Source organism: Cherax quadricarinatus, unplaced genomic scaffold (genome assembly GCF_038502225.1).
Source record: "Cherax quadricarinatus isolate ZL_2023a unplaced genomic scaffold, ASM3850222v1 Contig288, whole genome shotgun sequence".
In the NCBI taxonomy this organism is placed as follows: Eukaryota; Metazoa; Arthropoda; class Malacostraca; order Decapoda; family Parastacidae; genus Cherax; species Cherax quadricarinatus.
Window position 1 is genome coordinate 160364 of NW_027195314.1, and position 22137 is coordinate 182500.

General features: G+C 49.8%; 1 protein-coding gene across 1 annotated transcript in view; it reads right to left on the bottom strand.

Moving 5' to 3' along the window:
- Positions 1–608: 608 nt before the first annotated feature.
- LOC138851305 (uncharacterized) overlaps positions 609–22137 on the bottom strand; it is a 54411-nt gene continuing 32882 nt past the window's right edge. The window contains exon 2 of the mRNA XM_070080294.1: positions 609–807. Coding sequence (XP_069936395.1) covers positions 609–807 — 199 coding nt within the window. The remainder of the gene's footprint in view (positions 808–22137) is intronic.

The window sequence follows — 22137 nt, forward strand, 5'->3', positions numbered from 1 at the left end:
TCTGTACTTCCCGGAGTACAGAGTACATGACAACAAGACTCTGTACTTCCTGGAGTACAGAGTACATGACAACAAGACTCTGTACTTCCTGGAGTACAGAGTACATGACAACAAGACTCTGTACTTCCTGGAGTACAGAGTACATGACAACAAGACTCTGTACTTCCTGGAGTACAGAGTACATGACAACAAGACTCTGTACTTCCTGGAGTACAGAGTACATGACAACAAGACTCTGTACTTCCTGGAGTACAGAGTACATGACAACAAGACTCTGTACTTCCTGGAGTACAGAGTACATGACAAGAAGACCTGGCACCTACCTTAGTACATGACAACAAGACCTGGCACCTACCTTAGTACATGACAACAAGACCTGGCACCTACCTTAGTACATGACAACAAGACCTGGCACCTACCTTAGTACATGACAACAAGACCTGGCACCTACCTTAGTACATGACAACAAGACCTGGCACCTACCTTAGTACATTACAACAAGACCTGGCACCTACCTAAGTACATGACAACAAGACCTGGCACCTACCTTAGTACATGACAACAAGACCTGGCACCTACCTAAGTACATGACAACTAAGACGTGGCACTTACTTGAGTCTGGCGAAGACCCCATCGGCAGCCCTGGCGAAGAAGGGAAGGGAGAAGGCGAGGAGCCAGGTGTTGGAGGCGCCACAGTCAAAGATGGGGTTGGTGGACCAGTGACCATCCTGCTGCTGCGTCAGTACTACCATAGGTGATACTGATCCTTCAGCAGTGAGGCTGGTGTTGATTCTACGACCACTCAACCTGTGTGAGACAAACACACACAAGCCTGGTTACTTCTCGTCACATACACATAAGCCTGGTTACTTCTTGTCACACAAGCAAAGCCTGGTTAATTCTTGTCACACACACACACAGCCTGGTTACTTCTTGTCACACACACAAAGCCTGGTTAATTCTTATCACACACAAGCCTGGTTACTTCTCGTCACATACACACACACACACACACACACACACACACACACACACACACACAAATACTCCAAGGGCAAGCACACACACAACTATTCTCAGAACCATACAACCTATCACACCATCCCAACACACACTACAATCCATACCCACAGCCTCCACCCAGCACCGAGCTATAGAATCCCACAGTATGCTACCAGGTCTCCCACCCTCACAGGCCCCCCAAACCACAGTGTTGGAAAGGAAACTGAAGGTATGGTACACAAACGCTGATGAAATAACAAATAAGTGGGAGGAGTGGCATGAAAGAGTCAAAGAGGCATCACCGGACATTATAGCTCTCACAGAAACCAAGCTTACAGGTATGATAACAGATGCCATCTTTCCAATGGGATACCAAATCCTGAGGAAAGACAGAGGGAACAGGGAGGGTGGAGGAGTGGCATTGCTGATCAAAAATCGCTGGAATTTTGATGAGCTGGAGAGAGGAGACAGCGGAGAAGAAAGTGATTACATAGCGGGAACGCTTCACTCTGGAGGTCCCAAGGTGGTAATAGCAGTGATGTATAACCCACCACAGAACAGCAGGAGGCCAAGGCAAGAGTACAACGAGAGCAATAGAGCGATGGTTAACACACTGGCTACAGTGGCCAGAAGAGCTCATGCATGCAGGGCAAAGCTCCTGATCATGGGTGACTTTAACCACAAGGAGATCGATTGGGAGAACTTGGACCCGCATGGGGGCCAAGATACATGGAGGGCTAAGATGATGGAGGTGGTACTGGAAAACTTCATGTACCAACACGTAAGGGACACTACAAGAGAGAGAGGAGAGGATGAACCAGCAAGGCTGGACTTAGTATTTACCTTGAGTAGTGCAGATATCGAGGACATCACATATGAAAGACCCCTTGGGGCCAGTGACCATGTGGTTTTAAGCTTCGAATACACAGTAGAGCTACAAGTGGAGGGAGAAGCAGGAAGGCCAGGACGAATGAAGTCAAGAAAGGGGATTACACAGGAATGAGGAACTTCCTGAACGGGGTTCAGTGGGACAGAGAACTGGCAGGGAAGCCAGTTAATGAGATGATGGAATATGTACCAACAAAATGCAAGGAGGCTGAGGAGAGGTTTGTACCCAAGGGTAACAGGAATAATGAAAAAGCCAGGATGAGCCCATGGTTTACCCAAAGGTGCAGGGAGGCAAAAACCAAGTGTGCTAGGGAATGGAAGAAATATAGAAGGCAAAGGACCCAGGAGAATAAGGAGAGCAGTCGTAGAGCCAGAAACGAATATGCACAGATAAGAAGGGAGGCCCAAAGACAATATGAAAATGACATAGCAGCGAAAGCCAAATCTGACCCGAAACTGTTGTACAGCCACATCAGGAGGAAAACAACAGTCAAGGACCAGGTAATCAGGCTAAGGAAGGAAGGAGGAGAGACAACAAGAAATGACCATGAAGTATGTGAGGAACTCAACAAGAGATTCAAAGAAGTGTTCACAGAGGAGACAGAAGGGGCTCCAGAAAGACGGAGAGGTGGGGCACACCACCATGTGCTGGACACAGTGCACACAACCGAGGAAGAAGTGAAGAGGCTTCTGAGTGAGCTAGATACCTCAAAGGCAATGGGGCCAGATAACATCTCCCCATGGGTATTGAGAGAGGGAGCAGAGGCGCTATGTGTACCCCTAACAACAATATTCAATACATCTATCGAAACAAGGAGATTGCCTGAGGCATGGAAGACAGCAAATGTAGTCCCAATCTTTAAAAAAGGAGACAGACATGAAGCATTAAACTACAGACCAGTGTCACTGACATGTATAGTATGCAAAATCATGGAGAAGATTATCAGGAGAAGAGTGGTGGAACACCTAGAAAGGAATGATCTCATCAACAGCAGCCAACATGGTTTCAGGGACGGGAAATCCTGTGTCACAAACCTACTGGAGTTCTATGACATGGTGACAGCAGTAAGACAAGAGAGAGAGGGGTGGGTGGATTGCATATTCTTGGACTGCAAGAAGGCGTTTGACACAGTTCCACACAAGAGATTGGTGCAAAAACTGGAGGACCAAGCAGGGATAACAGGGAAGGCACTACAATGGATCAGGGAATACTTGTCAGGAAGACAGCAGCGAGTCATGGTACGTGGCGAGGTGTCAGAGTGGGCACCTGTGACCAGCGGGGTCCCACAGGGGTCAGTCCTAGGACCAGTGCTGTTTCTGGTATTTGTGAACGACATGACGGAAGGAATAGACTCTGAGGTGTCCCTGTTTGCAGATGACGAAGTTGATGAGAAGAATTCACTCGATCGAAGACCAGGCAGAACTACAAAGGGATCTGGACAGGCTGCAGACCTGGTCCAGCAATTGGCTCCTGGAGTTCAATCCCACCAAGTGCAAAGTCATGAAGATTGGGGAAGGGCAAAGAAGACCGCAGACGGAGTACAGTCTAGGGGGCCAGAGACTACAAACCTCACTCAAGGAAAAAGATCTTGGGGTGAGTATAACACCAGGCCCATCTCCTGAAGCGCACATCAACCAAATAACTGCTGCAGCATATGGGCGCCTAGCAAACCTCAGAACAGCATTCCGACATCTTAATAAGGAATCGTTCAGGACCCTGTACACCGTGTACGTTAGGCCCATACTGGAGTATGCGGCACCAGTTTGGAACCCACACCTAGCCAAGCACGTAAAGAAACTAGAGAAAGTGCAAAGGTTTGCAACAAGACTAGACCCAGAGCTAAGAGGTATGTCCTACGAGGAGAGGTTAAGGGAAATCAACCTGACGACACTGGAGGACAGGGGACATGATAACGACATACAAAATACTGAGAGGAATTGACAAGGCGGACAAAGACAGGATGTTCCAGAGATTGGACACAGTAACAAGGGGACACAGTTGGAAGTTGAAGACACAGATGAATCACAGGGATGTTAGGAAGTATTTCTTCAGCCACAGAGTAATCAGTAAGTGGAATAGTTTGGGAAGCGATGTAGTGGAGGCAGGATCCATACATAGCTTTAAGCAGAGGTATGATAAAGCTCACGGTTCAGGGAGAGTGACCTAGTAGCGATCAGTGAAGAGGTGAGGCCAGGAGCTCGGACTCGACCCCCGCAACCTCAACTAGGTGAGTACAACTAGGTAAGTACTCGTCATCCTGGTAAGGAAGGTGTGTGTGGTTGTCGTAGTACAGAGAGTACTAACTAGATGGTTCATGTGAGCGACGTCTCAGACAACAAGAAATTATTACGGAACATTTCCTAAGATAAAGAAATAATGTATTTAGAATATTAAGAAGAGAGGAGTGATGTGAGTGCTTCAGAAACACACAAGTTGAAGAACAAGGCACTTGTGCAACATTTCTCAACCTTAACTAAGGAAAAATATAGCCAGACAGTGGCTTCTTCAGTCCAATATACAGAAGAAGATTGGAACATGAGTTTGAGGTAATCAGTCCCTGAGCCTGGAGACGATGTGTTCAGTCTATCAGTCTTAAATGTGTGTTGTGCATCTGTGTGTAACACAAGGTACATGTGTGTAAACACAGATGTGCTTGTACACCTGCACACCAGTCAACCACTGCATGGATCAATGGTTCATTACAATAACTAAAACTGAACAAAGTCACATAAGACAAGAATCACTATCATTTAAATTAAATAAGCAAAATATAACTTGAAAAAATGCAAAACACGTTTTAAAGTTTTTCCCACGACAACTGCAGTTGTTATACTACTACTACTACTACTACTAATATAATAATAATAATAATAATAATAATAATAATAATAATAATAATAATAATAATAATAATATGACTATAATAAAAAGATTAGGTGATGAAAGATTGGATATCAGATTGGAGGGAGAGAGTATGGAGGAGGTGAATGTATTCAGATATTTGGGAGTGGACGTGTCAGCGGATGGGTCTATGAAAGATGAGGTGAATCATAGAATTGATGAGGAGAAAAGGGTGAGTGGTGCACTTAGGAGTCTGTGGAGACAAAGAACTTTGTCCTTGGAGGCAAAGAGGGGAATGTATGAGAGTATAGTTTTACCAACGTTCTTATATGGGTGTGAAGCATGGGTGATGAATGTTGCAGCGAGGAGAAGGCTGGAGGCAGTGGAGATGTCATGTCTGAGGGCAATGTGTGGTGTGAATATAATGCAGAGAATTCGTAGTTTGGAAGTTAGGAGGAGGTGCGGGATTACCAAAACTGTTGTCCAGAGGGTTGAGGAAGGGTTGTTGAGGTGGTTCGGACATGTAGAGAATGGAGCGAAACAGAATGACTTCAAGAGTGTATCAGTCTGTAGTGGAAGGAAGGCGGGGTAGGGGTCGGCCTAGGAGAGGTTGGAGGGAGGGGGTAAAGGAGGTTTTGTGTGCGAGGGGCTTGGACTTCCAGCAGGCGTGCGTGAGCGTGTTTGATAGGAGTGAATGGAGACAAATGGCTTATAATACTTGACGTGCTGTTGGAGTGTGAGCAAAGTAACATTTATGAAGGGGTTCAGGGAAACCGGCAGGCCGGACTTGAGTCCTGGAGATGGGAAGTACAGTGCCTGCACTCTGAAGGAGGGGTGTTAATGTTGCAGTTTAAAAACTGTAGTGTAAAGCACCCTTCTGGCAAGACAGTGATGGAGTGAATGATGGTGAAAGTTTTTCTTTTTCGGGCCACCCTGCCTTGGTGGGAATCGGCCAGTGTGATAATAAAAATAATAATAATGATAATTATTATTATTATTATTATTTCTACATGTACAAGGTGAACAGTCCTGGCTGACTCAGTCACATGATACTATAAAGCCGCTTATGTGTTTTAGGCAAAATAGGTCATTTTGTCCGCAGGATGCGACCCACACCAGTCCACTAACACACAGGATGTGACCTATATCAGTCCACTAACACCCAGGATGTGACCTATATCAGTCCACTAACACCCAGGATGTGACCTATACCAGTCCACTAACACACAGGATGTGACCTATATCAGTCCACTAACACCCAGGATGTGACCTATACCAGTCCACTAACACCCAGGATGTGACCTATACCAGTCCACTAACACACAGGATGTGACCTATACCAGTCCACTAACACCCAGGATGTGACCTATACCAGTCCACTAACACCCAGGATGTGACCTATACCAGTCCACTAACACCCAGGATGTGACCTATACCAGTCCACTAACACTCAAAATGTGACCTATACCAGTCCACTAACACCCAGGATGTGACCTATACCAGTCCACTAACACCCAGGATGTGACCTATACCAGTCCACTAACACCCAGGATGTGACCTATATCAGTCCACTAACACCCAGGATGTGACCTATATCAGTCCACTAACACCCAGGATGTGACCTATATCAGTCCACTAACACCCAGGATGTGACCTATACCAGTCCACTAACACTCAGAATGTGACCTATACCAGTCCACTAACACCCAGGATGTGACCTATATCAGTCCACTAACACCCAGGATGTGACCTATATCAGTCCACTAACACCCAGGATGTGACCTATACCAGTCCACTAACACTCAGAATGTGACCTATATCAGTCCACTAACACCCAGGATGTGACCTATATCAGTCCACTAACACCCAGGATGTGACCTATACCAGTCCACTAACACCCAGGATGTGACCTATACCAGTCCACTAACACTCAGAATGTGACCTATATCAGTCCACTAACACCCAGGATGTGACCTATACCAGTCCACTACACCCAGGATGTGACCTATACCAGTCCACTAACACCCAGGATGTGACCTATACCAGTCCACTAACACCCAGGATGTGACCTACACCAGTCCACTAACACCCAGGATGTGACCTATACCAGTCCACTAACACCCAGGATGTGACCTACACCAGTCCACTAACAGTCAGGATGTGACCTATATCAGTCCACTAACACCCAGGATGTGACCTATACCAGTCCACTAACACCCAGGATGTGACCTATACCAGTCCACTAACACCCAGGATGTGACCTATACCAGTCCACTAATACCCAGGATGTGACCTATACCAGCAGTCCACTACACCCAGGATGTGACCTATACCAGTCCACTAACACCCAGGATGTGACCTATACCAGTCCACTAACACCCAGGATGTGACCTATACCAGTCCACTAACACCCAGGATGTGACCTATACCAGTCCACTAACACCCAGGATGTGACCTATACCAGTCCACTAACACCCAGGATGTGACCTACACCAGTCCACTAACAGTCAGGATGTGATCTATACCAGTCCACTAACACCCAGGATGTGACCTACACCAGTCCACTAACAGTCAGGATGTGACCTATATCAGTCCACTAACACCCAGGATGTGACCTATACCAGTCCACTAACACCCAGGATGTGACCTATACCAGTTCACTAACACCCAGGATGAGACCTATATCAGTCCACTAACACCCAGGATGTGACCTATACCAGTCCACTAACACCCAGGATGTGACCTATACCAGTCCACTAACACACAGGAAGTGACCCACACCAGTCCACTAACACCCAGGATGTGACCTACACTAGTCCACTAACACCCAGGATGTGACCCACACTAGTCCACTAACACCCAGGATGTGACCTACACCAGTCTACTAACACCCAGGATGTGACCCACACCAGTCGACTAACACCCAGGATGTGACCTACACCAGTCCACTAACACCCAGGATGTGACCCACACCAGTTGACTAACACCCAGGATGTGACCTACACCAGTCCACTAACACCCAGGATGTGACCCACACCAGTCGACTAACACCCAAGATGTAACCTACACCAGTCCACTAACACACAGGATGTGACCCACACCAGCCCACTAACACCTAGGATGTGACCCACACCAGTCCACTAACACCCAGGATCTGACCCACACCAGTCGACTAACAACCAGAATGTAACCTACACCAGTCCACTAACACACAGGATGTGACCCACACCAGTCCACTAACACCCAGGATGTAACCTACACCGGTCCACTAACACACAGGATGTGACCCACACAAGTTCACTAACACCCAGGATGTGACCTACACCAGTCCAATAACACACAGGATGTGACCCACACCAGTCCACTAACACCCAGGATGTGACCTACACCAGTCTACTAACACCCAGGATGTGACCCACACCAGTTGACTAACACCCAGGATGTGACCTACACCAGTCCACTAACACCCAGGATGTGACCCACACCAGTTGACTAACACCCAGTATGTGACCTACACCAGTCCACTAACACCCAGGATGTGACCCACACCAGTTGACTAACACCCTGAATGTGACCTACACCAGTCCACTAACACCTAGGATGTGACCCATACCAGTTCACTAACACCCAGGATGTGACCCACACCAGTCGATTAACACCCATGATGTAACCTACACCAGTCCACTAACACCCAGGATGTGATCCACACCAGTTGACTAACACCCAGGATGTGACCCCCACCAGTTGACTAACACCCAGGATGTGACCCAAACCAGTCGACTAACACCCAAGATGTAACCTACACCAGTCCACTAACTCCCAGGATGTGACCCACACCAGTCGACTAACACCCAAGATGTAACCTACACCAGTGCACTAACACCCAGGATGTGACCCACACCAGTCGACTAACACCCAAGATGTAACCTACACCAGTGCACTAACACCCAGGATGTGACCCACACCAGTCGACTAACACCCAAGATGTAACCTACACCAGTCCACTAACACCCAGGATGTGACCCACACCAGTTGACTAACACCCAGGATGTGACCCACACCAGTCCACTAACACCCAGGATGTGACCCACACCAGTCCACTAACATCCAGGATGTGACCCACACCAGTCGACTAACACCCAAGATGTAACCTACACCAGTCCACTAACACCCAGGATGTGACCCACACCAGTCGACTAACACCCAAGATGTAACCTACACCAGTTCACTAACACCCAGGATGTGACCTACACCAGTTGACGAACACCCAGGATGTGACCTACACCAGTTGACTAACACCCAGGATGTGACCTACACCAGTTGACTAACACCCAGGATGAGACCTACACCAGTCGACTAACACCCAGGATGTGACCTACACCAGTCGACTAACACCCGGAATGGGACCTACACCAGTCGACTAACAGTCAGGATGTGACCTACTCCAGTTGACTAACACCCAGGATGAGACCTACACCAGTTGACTAACACCCAAGATGTGACCCACACCAGTTGACTAACACCCAGGATGTGACCCACACCAGTTGACTAACACCCAGGATGTGACCTACTCCAGTTGACTAACACCCAGGATGAGACCTACACCAGTTGACTAACACCCAAGATTAACCTACACCAGTTGACTAACACCCAGGATGTGACCCACACCAGTTGACTAACACCCAGGATGTGACCCACACCAGTTGACTAACACCCAGGATGTGACCCACACCAGTTGACTAACACCCAGAATGTGACCCACACCAGTTGACTAACACCCAGGATGTGACCCACATCAGTTGACTAACACCCAGGATGTGACCCACACCAGTTGACTAACACCCAGGATGTGACCCACACCAGTTGACTAACACCCAGGATGTGACCCACACCAGTTGACTAACACCCAGGATGTGACCCACACCAGTTGACTAATACCCAGGATGTGACCCACACCAGTTGACTAACACCCAGGATGTGACCCACACCAGTTGACTAACACCCAGGATGTGACCCACACCAGTTGACTAACACCCAGGATGTGACCCACACCAGTTGACTAACACCCAGGATGTGACCCACACCAGTTGACTAACACCCAGGATGTGACCCACACCAGTTGACTAACACCCAGGATGTGACCCACACCAGTTGACTAACACCCAGGATGTGACCCACACCAGTTGACTAACACCCAGGATGTGACCCACACCAGTTGACTAACACCCAGGATGTGACCCACACCAGTTGACTAACACCCAGGATGTGACCCACACAAGTTGACTAACACCCAGGTACCTATTTTACTGTTGGGTGAACAGTGACAGCAGGTGTCTTAAGGAAATACTTCCTAATGTTTCTAGCCGTACCGGGGATCGATCCCTGGACCTCCGTGTGTGAGCTGAGTGCGTTAACGATCAACCTAAAAGTATCACACTGAGAAGGAAATGAAAGTCTCAGTAAACAACAAAACTAAGAAAGTTATGTAGGAATAACTTAAGATAAGAGAGTTAGAACAGCAGGTGCTGCTAACTCAGATTATTGTGGAAAATGTTAACATAAGCTTTTAAGCTTAACAAAGCTTAGATGAAAGTTCAGGAATAACTAACAGTGATCCAGGTCTTGTTTAATATTACTAACAACTAGCAGTGACCCAGGTCGTGTTTAATATTACTAATAACTAGCAGTGACCCAGGTCGTGTTTAATATTACTAATAACTAGCAGTGACCCAGGTCGTGTTTAATATTACTAATAACTAGCAGTGACCCAGGTCGTGTTTAATATTACTAACAACTAGCAGTGACCCAGGTCGTGTTTAATATTACTAACAACTAGCAGTGACCCAGGTCGTGTTTAATATTACTAATAACTAGCAGTGACCCTGGTCGTGTTTAATATTACTAATAACTAGCAGTGACCCAGGTCGTGTTTAATATTACTAATAACTAGCAGTGACCCAGGTCGTGTTTAATATTACTAATAACTAGCAGTGACCCTGGTCGTGTTTAATATTACTAATAACTAGCAGTGACCCAGGTCGTGTTTAATATTACTAATAACTAGCAGTGACCCTGGTCGTGTTTAATATTACTAATAACTAGCAGTGACCCAGGTCGTGTTTAATATTACTAATAACTAGCAGTGACCCAGGTCGTGTTTAATATTACTAACAACTAGCAGTGACCCAGGTCGTGTTTAATATTACTAACAACTAGCAGTGACCCAGGTCGTGTTTAATATTACTAATAACTAGCAGTGACCCTGGTCGTGTTTAATATTACTAACAACTAGCAGTGACCCAGGTCGTGTTTAATATTACTAATAACTAGCAGTGACCCAGGTCGTGTTTAATATTACTAACAACTAGCAGTGACCCAGGTCGTGTTTAATATTACTAATAACTAGCAGTGACCCAGGTCGTGTTTAATATTACTAATAACTAGCAGTGACCCTGGTCGTGTTTAATATTACTAATAACTAGCAGTGACCCTGGTCGTGTTTAATATTACTAATAACTAGCAGTGACCCTGGTCGTGTTTAATATTACTAATAACTAGCAGTGACCCAGGTCGTGTTTAATATTACTAATAACTAGCAGTGACCCTGGTCGTGTTTAATATTACTAATAACTAGCAGTGACCCAGGTCGTGTTTAATATTACTAATAACTAGCAGTGGCCCTGGTCGTGTTTAATATTACTAATAACTAGCAGTGACCCAGGTCGTGTTTAATATTACTAATAACTAGCAGTGACCCAGGTCGAGTTTAATATTACTAATAACTAGCAGTGACCCAGGTCGTGTTTAATATTACTAATAACTAGCAGTGACCCAGGTCGTGTTTAATATTACTAATAACTAGCAGTGACCCCAGGTCGTGTTTAATATTACTAATAACTAGCAGTGACCCATGTCGTGTTTAATATTACTAATAACTAGCAGTGACCCAGGTCGTGTTTAATATTACTAATAACTAGCAGTGACCCAGGTCGTGTTTAATATTACTAATAACTAGCAGTGACCCTGGTCGTGTTTAATATTACTAATAACTAGCAGTGACCCAGGTCGTGTTTAATATTACTAATAACTAGCAGTGACCCAGGTCGTGTTTAATATTACTAATAACTAGCAGTGACCCAGGTCGTGTTTAATATTACTAATAACTAGCAGTGACCCTGGTCGTGTCTAATATTACTAATAACTAGCAGTGACCCAGGTCGTGTTTAATATTACTAATAACTAGCAGTGACCCAGGTCGTGTTTAATATTACTAATAACTAGCAGTGACCCTGGTCGTGTTTAATATTACTAATAACTAGCAGTGACCCCAGGTCGTGTTTAATATTACTAATAACTAGCAGTGACCCAGGTCGTGTTTAATATTACTAATAACTAGCAGTGACCCAGGTCGTGTTTAATATTACTAATAACTAGCAGTGACCCAGGTCGTGTTTAATATTACTAATAACTAGCAGTGACCCAGGTCGTGTTTAATATTACTAATAAGTAGCAGTGACCCAGGTCGTGTTTAATATTACTAATAACTAGCAGTGACCCAGGTCGTGTTTAATATTACTAATAACTAACAGTGACCCAGGTCGTGTTTAATATTACTAATAACTAGCAGTAACCCAGGTCGTGTTTAATATTACTAATAACAAGCAGTGACCCAGGTCGTGTTTAATATTACTAATAACTAGCAGTGACCCAGGTCGTGTTTAATATTACTAATAACTAGCAGTGACCCAGGTCGTGTTTAATATTACTAATAACTAGCAGTGACCCAGGTCGTGTTTAATATTACTAATAACTAGCAGTGACCCAGGTCGTGTTTAATATTACTAATAACTAGCAGTGACCCATGTCGTGTTTAATATTACTAATAACTAGCAGTGACCCTGGTCGTGTTTAATATTACTAATAACTAGCAGTGACCCAGGTCGTGTTTAATATTACTAATAACTAGCAGTGACCCTGGTCGTGTTTAATATTACTAATAACTAGCAGTGACTAACATATGAGAGGGGACACTGAAGTTAAGCTGAGCATGTGAGATGGGGCACTGAGGTGAGGTTGAGCATGTGAGGAGGGGCACTGAGGTGAGGCTGAGTATGTGAGGAGGGGCACTGAGGTGAGGCTGAGTATGTGAGGAGTGGCACTGAGATGAGGTTGAGCATGTGAGGAGGGGCACTGAGGTGAGGCTGAGTATGTGAGGAGGGGCACTGAGATGAGGTTGAGCATGTGAGGAGGGGCACTGAGGTGAGGCTGAGTATGTGAGCAGGGGCACTGAGATGAGGTTGAGCATGTGAGGAGGGGCACTGAGGTGAGGCTGAGTATGTGAGGAGGGGCACTGAGGTGAGGCTGAGTAGGTTAGGAGGGGCACTGAGGTGAGGCTGAGTATGTGAGGAGGGGCACTGAGGTGAGGCTGAGTAGGTTAGGAGGGGCACTGAGGTGAGGGTGAGCATGTGAGGAGGGGCACTGAGATGAGGCTGAGTATGTGAGGAGGGGCACTGAGGGGAGGCTATGTGAGGAGTGGCACTGAAGTGAGGCTGAGTATGTGAGGAGGGGCACTGAGGTGAGGCTGAGCATGTGAGGAGGGGCACTGAGGTGAGGCTGAGTATGTGAGGAGAGGCATTGAGGTGAGGCTGAGTATGTGAGGAGGGGCATTGAGGTGAGGCTGAGTATGTGAGGAGGGGCACTGAGGTGAGACTGAGTATGTGAGGAGGGGCACTGAGGTGAGGCTGAGTATGTGAGGAGGGGCACCGAGGTGAGGCTGAGTATGTGAGGAGGGGCACTGAGGTGAGGCTGAGCATGTGAGGAGGGGCACTGAGGTGAGGCTGAGTATGTGAGGAGGGGCACTGAGGTGAGGCTGAGTATGTGAGGAGTGGCACCGAGGTGAGGCTGAGTATGTGAGGAGGGGCACTGAGGTGAGGCTGAGTATGTGAGGAGGGGCACCGAGGTGAGGCTGAGTATGTGAGGAGGGGCACCGAGGTGAGGCTGAGTATGTGAGGAGGGGCACTGAGGTGAGGCTGAGCATGTGAGGAGGGGCACTGAGGTGAGGCTGAGAGCTTCAGTCTAACTCGACACTGTTTTCCACTTAGCCATGAGCAGGGGAGCATGGCAGACAGACAGGGGAGCATGGCAGACAGAAAGGGGAGCATGGCAGGCAGACAGGGGAGATGGCAGGCAGACAGCGGAGCATGGTAGGCAGACAGGGGAGCATGGCAGGCAGACAGGGGAGTTGTCAGGCAGACAGGGGAGCATAGCAGGCAGAAAGAGGAGCATGGCAGGCAGAAAGGAGAGCATGGCAAGCAGACAGGGGAGCATGGTAGGCAGACAGGGGAGCATGGCAGGCAGACAGGGGAGCATGGCAGGCAGACAGGGGAGCATGGTAGGCAGAAAGGAGAGCATGGTAGGCAGAAAGGAGAGCATGGCAAGCAGACAGGGGAGCATGGCAGGCAGACAGGGGAGCATGGCAGGCAGACAGGGGAGCATGGCAGGCAGACAGGGGAGCATGGCAAGCAGACAGGGGAGCATGGTAGGCAGACAGGGGAGTTGTCAGGCAGACAGGGGAGCATAGCAGGCAGACAGGGGAGCATGGCAAGCAGACAGGGGAGCATGGTAGGCAGACATGGGAGCATGGTAGGCAGACAGGGGAGCATGGCAGGCAGACAGGGGAGCATGGCAAGCAGACAGGGGAGCATGGTAGGCAGACAGGGGAGCATAGCAGGCAGAAAGAGGAGCATGGCAGGCAGAAAGGAGAGCATGGCAAGCAGACAGGGGAGCATGGTAGGCAGACAGGTGAGCATGGCAGGCAGACAGGGGAGCATGGCAGGCAGACAGGGGAGCATGGCAGGCAGACAGGGGAGCATAGCAGGCAGAAAGAGGAGCATGGCAGGCAGAAAGGAGAGCATGGCAAGCAGACAGGGGAGCATGGTAGGCAGACAGGGGAGCATGGCAGGCAGACAGAAGAACATGGTAGGCAGAAAGGAGAGCATGGTAGGCAGAAAGGAGAGCATGGCAGGCAGACAGGGGAGCATGGCAGGCAGACAGGGGAGCATGGCAAGCAGACAGGGGAGTTGTCAGGCAGACAGGGGAGCATAGCAGGCAGACAGGGGAGCATAGCAGGCAGAAAGAGGAGCATGGCAGGCAGACAGGGGAGCATGGTAGGCAGACAGGGGAGCATGGCAGGCAGACAGGGGAGCATGGCAAGCAGACAGGGGAGCATGGTAGGCAGACAGGGAAGCATGGCAGGCAGACAGGGGAGCATGGCAGGCAGACAGGGGAGCATGGTAGGCAGACAGGGGACCATGGTAAACAGACAGGGGAGCATGGCAGGCAGACAGGGAACATGGTAGGCAGACAGGGGAACATGGCAGGCAGACAGGGGAGCATTGTAGGCAGACAGGGGAGCATGGCAGGCAGACAGGGGAGCATGGTAGGCAGACGGGGAGCATGGTAGGCAGACAGGGGAGCATAGTAGGCAGACAGGGGAGCATGGCAGGCAGACAGGGGAGCATGGTAGGCAGACGGGGAGCATGGCAGGCAGACAGGGAAGCATGGCAGGCAGACAGGGGAGCATGGCAGGCAGACAGGGGAGCATGGCAGGCAGACAGAAGAACATGGTAGGCAGACAGGGGAGCATGGCAAGCAGACAGGAGAGCATGGCAGGCAGACAGGGGAGCATGGCAGGCAGACAGGGGAGCATGGCAGGGAGACAGGGGAGCATGGCAGGCAGACAGGGGAGCAGGGCAGGCAGGCAGGGGAATTTGGCAGGCCGGGGAGCGTGGCAGGCAAAGTAGCATCAGGCAGGGGAGCGTGGAAGACAGGGAAGCGTGGCAGGCATGGAAGCGTGGAAGGCAGGGGAGCATGGCAGGCAGGTAGGGGAGCATGGCAGGCCATGGAACGTGGCAGGCAGGGGAGAGTGGAACGCACTGGAGTTGAAGGCAGAGGAGCATGGCAGACAGGGGAGCATGGCAGGCAGGGGAACGTAGAAGGAAGACAGGAGGAACATGGCAAGCAGGGAAGCGTGGCAGACAGGGGAGCGTGGCAGGTAGCGGAGGGTGGCAGGTAGGGATGCGTTGGAGGCAGAGGAGAGTGGCACACAGGGGAGCGTGACAGGCAGGGGAGCATAGCAGACAGAGGAGCGTGGCAGACAGGGAAGAATGGCAGACAGGGGAGCGTGGCAGGCTGGGGAGAGTAGCAGGCAGGTGAGGGGTGGCACACAGGGCAGCATGGCAGGCAGAGTAGCGTGGCAAGCAAGGGAGCATGGCAGACAGAAGACCACTACTGGTTTAGCGCTCTCCCCGTCATAGTTACAGTGGGAACATCAGCAGTGTGTTGCTACAGTATTCTATGTGATAGTTACACACTGGGAACACCAGCAGTGTGTTGCTACACTATTCTATATGATAGTTACACAGTGGGAACACGAACAGTGTGTTGCTACACTATTCTATATGATAGTTACACAGTGGGAACACCAGCAGTGTGTTGCTACACTATTCTATGTGATAGTTACACAGTGGGAACACCAGCAGTGTGTTGCTACACTATTCTATATGATAGTTACACAGTGGGAACGCCAGCAGTGTGTTGCTACACTATTCTATATGATAGTTACACAGTGGGAACACGAACAGTGTGTTGCTACACTATTCTATATGATAGTTACACAGTGGGAACACCAGCAGTGTGTTGCTACACTATTCTATGTGATAGTTACACAGTGGGAACACCAGCAGTGTGTTGCTACACTATTCTATATGATAGTTACACAGTGGGAACACGAACAGTGTGTTGCTACACTATTCTATATGATAGTTACACAGTGGGAACACCAGCAGTGTGTTGCTACACTATTCTATGTGATAGTTACACAGTGGGAACACCAGCAGTGTGTTGCTACACTATTCTATGTGATAGTTACACAGTGGGAACACGAACAGTGTGTTGCTACACTATTCTATGTGATAGTTACACAGTGGGAACACCAGCAGTGTGTTGCTACACTATTCTATATGATAGTTACACAGTGGGAACACCAGCAGTGTGTTGCTACACTATTCTATGTGATAGTTACACAGTGGGAACACCAGCAGTGTGTTGCTACACTATTCTATGTGATAGTTACACAGTGGGAACACCAGCAGTGTGTTGCTACACTATTCTATATGATAGTTACACAGTGGGAACACCAGCAGTGTGTTCCTACACTATTCTATATGATAGTTACACAGTGGGAACACTAGCAGTGTGTTGCTACACTATTCTATATGATAGTTACACAGTGGGAACACCAGCAGTGTGTTCCTACACTATTCTATATGATAGTTACACAGTGGGAACACCAGCAGTGTGCTGCTACACTATTCTATATGATAGTTACACAGTGGGAACACCAGCAGTGTGTTCCTACACTATTCTATATGATAGTTACACAGTGGGAACACCAGCAGTGTGCTGCTACACTATTCTATATGATAGTTACACAGTGGGAACACCAGCAGTGTGTTGCTACACTATTCTATATGATAGTTACACAGTGGGAACAACACTGTTATATCCATTCCCAGGATGGGATATAACAGTGTTGAAATGTGTCAGTCTGAGCTGGGAGACTTCACAAGTGTCAGTCTGAGCTGGGAGACTTCACTAGTGTCAGTCTGAGCTGGGAGACTTCACTAGTGTCAGTCTGAGCTGGGAGACTTCACTAGTGTCAGCCTGAGCTGGGAGACTTCACAAGTGTCAGTCTGAGCTGGGAGACTTCACTAGTGTCAGTCTGAGCTGGGAGACTTCACTAGTGTCAGTCTGAGCTGGGAGACTTCACTAGTGTCAGTCTGAGCTGGGAGACTTCACTAGTGTCAGTCTGAGCTGGGAGACTTCACTAGTGTCAGCCTGAGCTGGGAGACTTCACTAGTGTCAGTCTGAGCTGGGAGACTTCACTAGTGTCAGCCTGAGCTGGGAGACTTCACTAGTGTCAGCCTGAGCTGGGAGACTTCACTAGTGTCAGTCTGAGCTGGGAGACTTCACTAGTGTCAGCCTGAGCTGGGAGACTTCACTAGTGTCAGTCTGAGCTGGGAGACTTCACTAGTGTCAGTCTGAGCTGGAAGACTTCACTAGTGTCAGCCTGAGCTGGGAGACTTCACTAGTGTCAGCCTGAGCTGGAAGACTTCACTAGTGTCAGTCTGAGCTGGGAGACTTCACTAGTGTCAGTCTGAGCTGGGAGACTTCACTAGTGTCAGCCTGAGCTGGGAGACTTCACTTGTGTCAGTCTGAGCTGGGAGACTTCAGTAGTGTCAGTCTGAGCTGGGAGACTTCACTAGTGTCAGCCTGAGCTGGGAGACTTCACTAGTGTCAGCCTGAGCTGGGAGACTTCACTAGTGTCAGCCTGAGCTGGGAGACTTCACTAGTGTCAGCCTGAGCTGGGAGACTTCACTAGTGTCAGTCTGAGCTGGGAGACTTCACTAGTGTCAGTCTGAGCTAGGACACTTCAGCAGTGTCAGCCTGAGCTGGGAGACTTCACTAGTGTCAGTCTGAACTGGGAGACTTCAGCAGTGTCAGCCTGAGCTGGGAGACTTCACTAGTGTCAGTCTGAGCTGGGAGACTTCAGCAGTGTCAGCCTGAGCTGAGAGACTTCACTAGTGTCAGTCTGAGCTGGGAGACTTCAGCAGTGTCAGTCTGAGCTGGGAGACTTCACTAGTGTCAGTCTGAGCTGGGAGACTTCACAAGTGTCAGTCTGAGCTGGGAGACTTCACTAGTGTCAGCCTGAGCTGGGAGACTTCACTAATGTCAGCCTGAGCTGGGAGACTTCAGCAGTGTCAGACTGAGCTGGGAGACTTCACTAGTGTCAGTCTAAGCTGGGAGACTTCACTAGTGTCAGTCTGAGCTGGGAGACTTCACAAGTGTCAGTCTGAGCTGGGAGACTTCAGTAGTGTCAGTCTGAGCTGGGAGACTTCACTAGTGTCAGTCTGAGCTGGGAGACTTCACTAGTGTCAGCCTGAGCTGGGAGACTTCACAAGTGTCAGTCTGAGCTGGGAGACTTCACAAGTGTCAGTCTGAGCTGGGAGACTTCACTAGTGTCAGCCTGAGCTGGAAGACTTCACAAGTGTCAGTCTGAGCTGGGAGACTTCACAAGTGTCAGTCTGAGCTGGGAGACTTCACTAGTGTCAGTCTGAGCTGGGAGACTTCACAAGTGTCAGCCTGAGCTGGGAGACTTCACTAGTGTCAGTCTGAGCTGGGAGACTTCACAAGTGTCAGCCTGAGCTGGGAGACTTCACAAGTGTCAGCCTGAGCTGGGAGACTTCAGTAGTGTCAGTCTGAGCTGGGAGACTTCACAAGTGTCAGCCTGAGCTGCGAGACTTCACAAGTGTCAGTCTGAGCTGCGAGACTTCACTAGTGTCAGTCTGAGCTGCGAGACTTCACTAGTGTCAGTCTGAGCTGGGAGACTTCACTAGTGTCAGCCTGAGCTGGGAGACTTCACTAGTGTCAGTCTGAGCTGGGAGACTTCACTAGTGTCAGTCTGAGCTGGGAGACTTCACTAGTGTCAGTCTGAGCTGGGAGACTTCAGTAGTGTCAGTCTGAGCTGGGAGACTGGTCTGAGAGTGGTCTGAGTGGGCTGAGAGTGGGCTGAGAGTGGTCTGAGAGTGGTCTGAGTGGGCTGAGAGTGGGCTGAGAGTGGTCTGAGTGTGGGCTGAGAGTGGTCTGAGAGTGGGCTGAGAGTGGGCTGAGAGTGGTCTAATAGTGGGCTGAGAGTGGTCTGAGAGTGGTCTGAGAGTGGTCTGAGTGGGCTGAGAGTGGGCTGAGAGTGGTCTGAGAGTGGTCTGAGAGTGGGCTGAGAGTGGTCTGAGTGGGCTGAGAGTGGTCTGAGAGTGGTCTGAATGGTTTGAGAGTGGTCTGAGAGGGCTGAGAGTGGGCTGAGAGTGGGCTGAGAGTGGTCTGAGAGTGGTCTGAGAGTGGGCTGAGAGTGGTCTGAGAGTGGTCTGGGAGTGGGCTGAGAGTGGTCTAAGAGTGGGCTGAGAGTGGTCTGAGATTGGGCTGAGAGTGGGCTGAGAGTGGTCTGAGACTGGTCTGAGAGTGGGCTGAGAGTGGTCTGAGAGTGGTCTGAGAGTGATCTGAGAGTGGTCTGAGAGTGGGCTGAAAGTGGGCTGAGAGTGGTCTGAGAGTGGGCTGAGAGTGGGCTGAGAGTGGTCTGAGATTGGTCTGAGAGTGGTCTGAGAGTGGGCTGAGAGTGAGCTGAGAGTGGTCTGAGAGTGGGCTGAGAGTGATCTGAGAGTGGGCTGAGAGTGCTCTGAGAGTGGTCTGAGAGTGGGCTGAGAGTGGGCTGAGAGTGGGCTGAGAGTGGGCTGAGAGTGGGCTGAAAGTGGTGAGAGTGGTCTGAGACTGGGCTGAGAGTGGGCTGAGAGAGGTCTGAGAGTGGTCTGAGTGGGCTGAAAGTGGGCTGAGAGTGGGCTGAGAGTGGGCTGAGAATGGGCTGAGAATGGGCTGAGAGTGGGCTGAGAATGGGCTGAGAATGGGCTGAGAGTGGGCTGAGAATGGGCTGAGAGTGGGCTGAGAGTGGGCTGAGAATGGGCTGAGAATGGGCTGAGAGTGGGCTGAGAGTGGGCTGAGAGTGGGCTGAGAGTGTGCTGAAAGTGGGCTGAGAGTGGGCTGAGAGTGGTCTGAGAGTGAGCTCAGAGTAGGCTGAGAGTGGTCTGAGAGTGGTCTGAAAGTGGGCTGAGAGTGGGCTGAGAGTGGGCTGAGAGTGGTCTGAGAGTGGGCTGAAAGTGGGCTGAGAGTGGGCTGAGAGTGGTCTGAGAGTGATCTGAGAGTGGTCTGGGAGTGGGCTGAGAGTGATCTGAGAATGGGCTGAGAGTGGTCTGAGATTGGGCTGAGAGTGGGCTGAGAGTGGTCTGAGACTGGTCTGAGAGTAGGCTGAGAGTGGTCTGAGAGTGGGCTGAAAGTGGGCTGAAAGTGGGATGAGAGTGGGCTGAGAGTGGTCCGAGAGTGGGTTGAAAGTGGGCTGAGAGTGGGCTGAGAGCGATCTGAGTGGTCTGAGAGTGGGCTGAAAGTGGGGGCTGAGTGGGCTGAGAGTGGGCTGAGAGTGGTCTGAGAGTGGGCTGAGAGTGGGCTGAGAGTGGTCTGAGAGTGGGCTGAGAGTGGGCTGAGAGTGGTCTGAGAGTGGGCTGAGAGTGGTCTGAGAGTGGGCTGAGAGTGGTGAGAGTGGTCTGAGAGTGGTCTGAGAGTGGGCTGAGAATGGGCTGAGAATGGGCTGAGAATGGGCTGAGAGTGGGCTGAGAATGGGCTGAGAATGGGCTGAGAGTGGGCTGAGAATGGGCTGAGAGAAGGCTGAGAGTGGGCTGAGAGTGGTCTGAGAGTGGGCTGAAAGTGGGCTGAGAGTGGGCTGAGAGTGGGCTGAGAGTGGGCTGAGAGTGGTCTGAGAGTGGGCTGAGAGTGGTCTGAGAGTGGGCTGAGAGTGGTGAGAGTGGTCTGAGAGTGGTCTGAGAGTGGGCTGAGAGTGGGCTGAGAGTGGTGAGAGTGGTCTGAGAGTGGGCTGAGAATGGGCTGAGAATGGGCTGAGAATGGGCTGAGAGTGGGCTGAGAATGGGCTGAGAATGGGCTGAGAGTGGGCTGAGAATGGGCTGAGAATGGGCTGAGAGAAGGCTGAGAGTGGGCTGAGAGTGGTCTGAGAGTGGGCTGAAAGTGGGCTGAGAGTGGGCTGAGAGTGGGCTGAGAGTGGGCTGAGAGTGGGCTGAGAGTGGGCTGAGAGTGGTCTGAGAGTGGGCTGAGAGTGGTCTGAGAGTGGGCTGAGAGTGGTGAGAGTGGTCTGAGAGTGGTCTGAGAGTGGGCTGAGAGTGGGCTGAGAGTGGGCTGAGAGTAGTCTGAGAGTGGGCTGAAAGTGGGCTGAGAGTGAGCTGAGAGTGGGATGACAGTGGTCTGAGAGTGGGCTGAGAATGGGCTGAGAATGGGCTGAGAATGGGCTGAGAGTGGGCTGAGAATGGGCTGAGAATGGGCTGAGAGTGGGCTGAGAATGGGCTGAGAATGGGCTGAGAGTGGGCTGAGAGTGGGCTGAGAGTGGTCTGAGAGTGGGCTGAAAGTGGGCTGAGAGTGGGCTGAGTGGGCTGAAAGTGGACTGAGAGTGGGCTGAGAGTGGGCTGGGAGTGGTCTGAGAGTGGGCTGAAAGTGGGCTGAGAGGGCTGAGAGTGGGCAGAGAGTGGTCTGAGAGTGGGCTGAGAGTGGGCTGAGAGTGGGCTGAGAGTGGTATGAGAGTGGTCTGAGAGTGGTATGAGACTGGGCTGAAAGTGGGCTGAGAGTGGGCTGAGAGTGGTCTGAGAGTGGTCTGAGAGTGGGCTGAGAGTGGGCTGAGAGTGGTCTGAGAGTGGTCTGAGAGTGGTCTGAGAGTGGTCTGAGAGTGGGCTGAAAGTGGG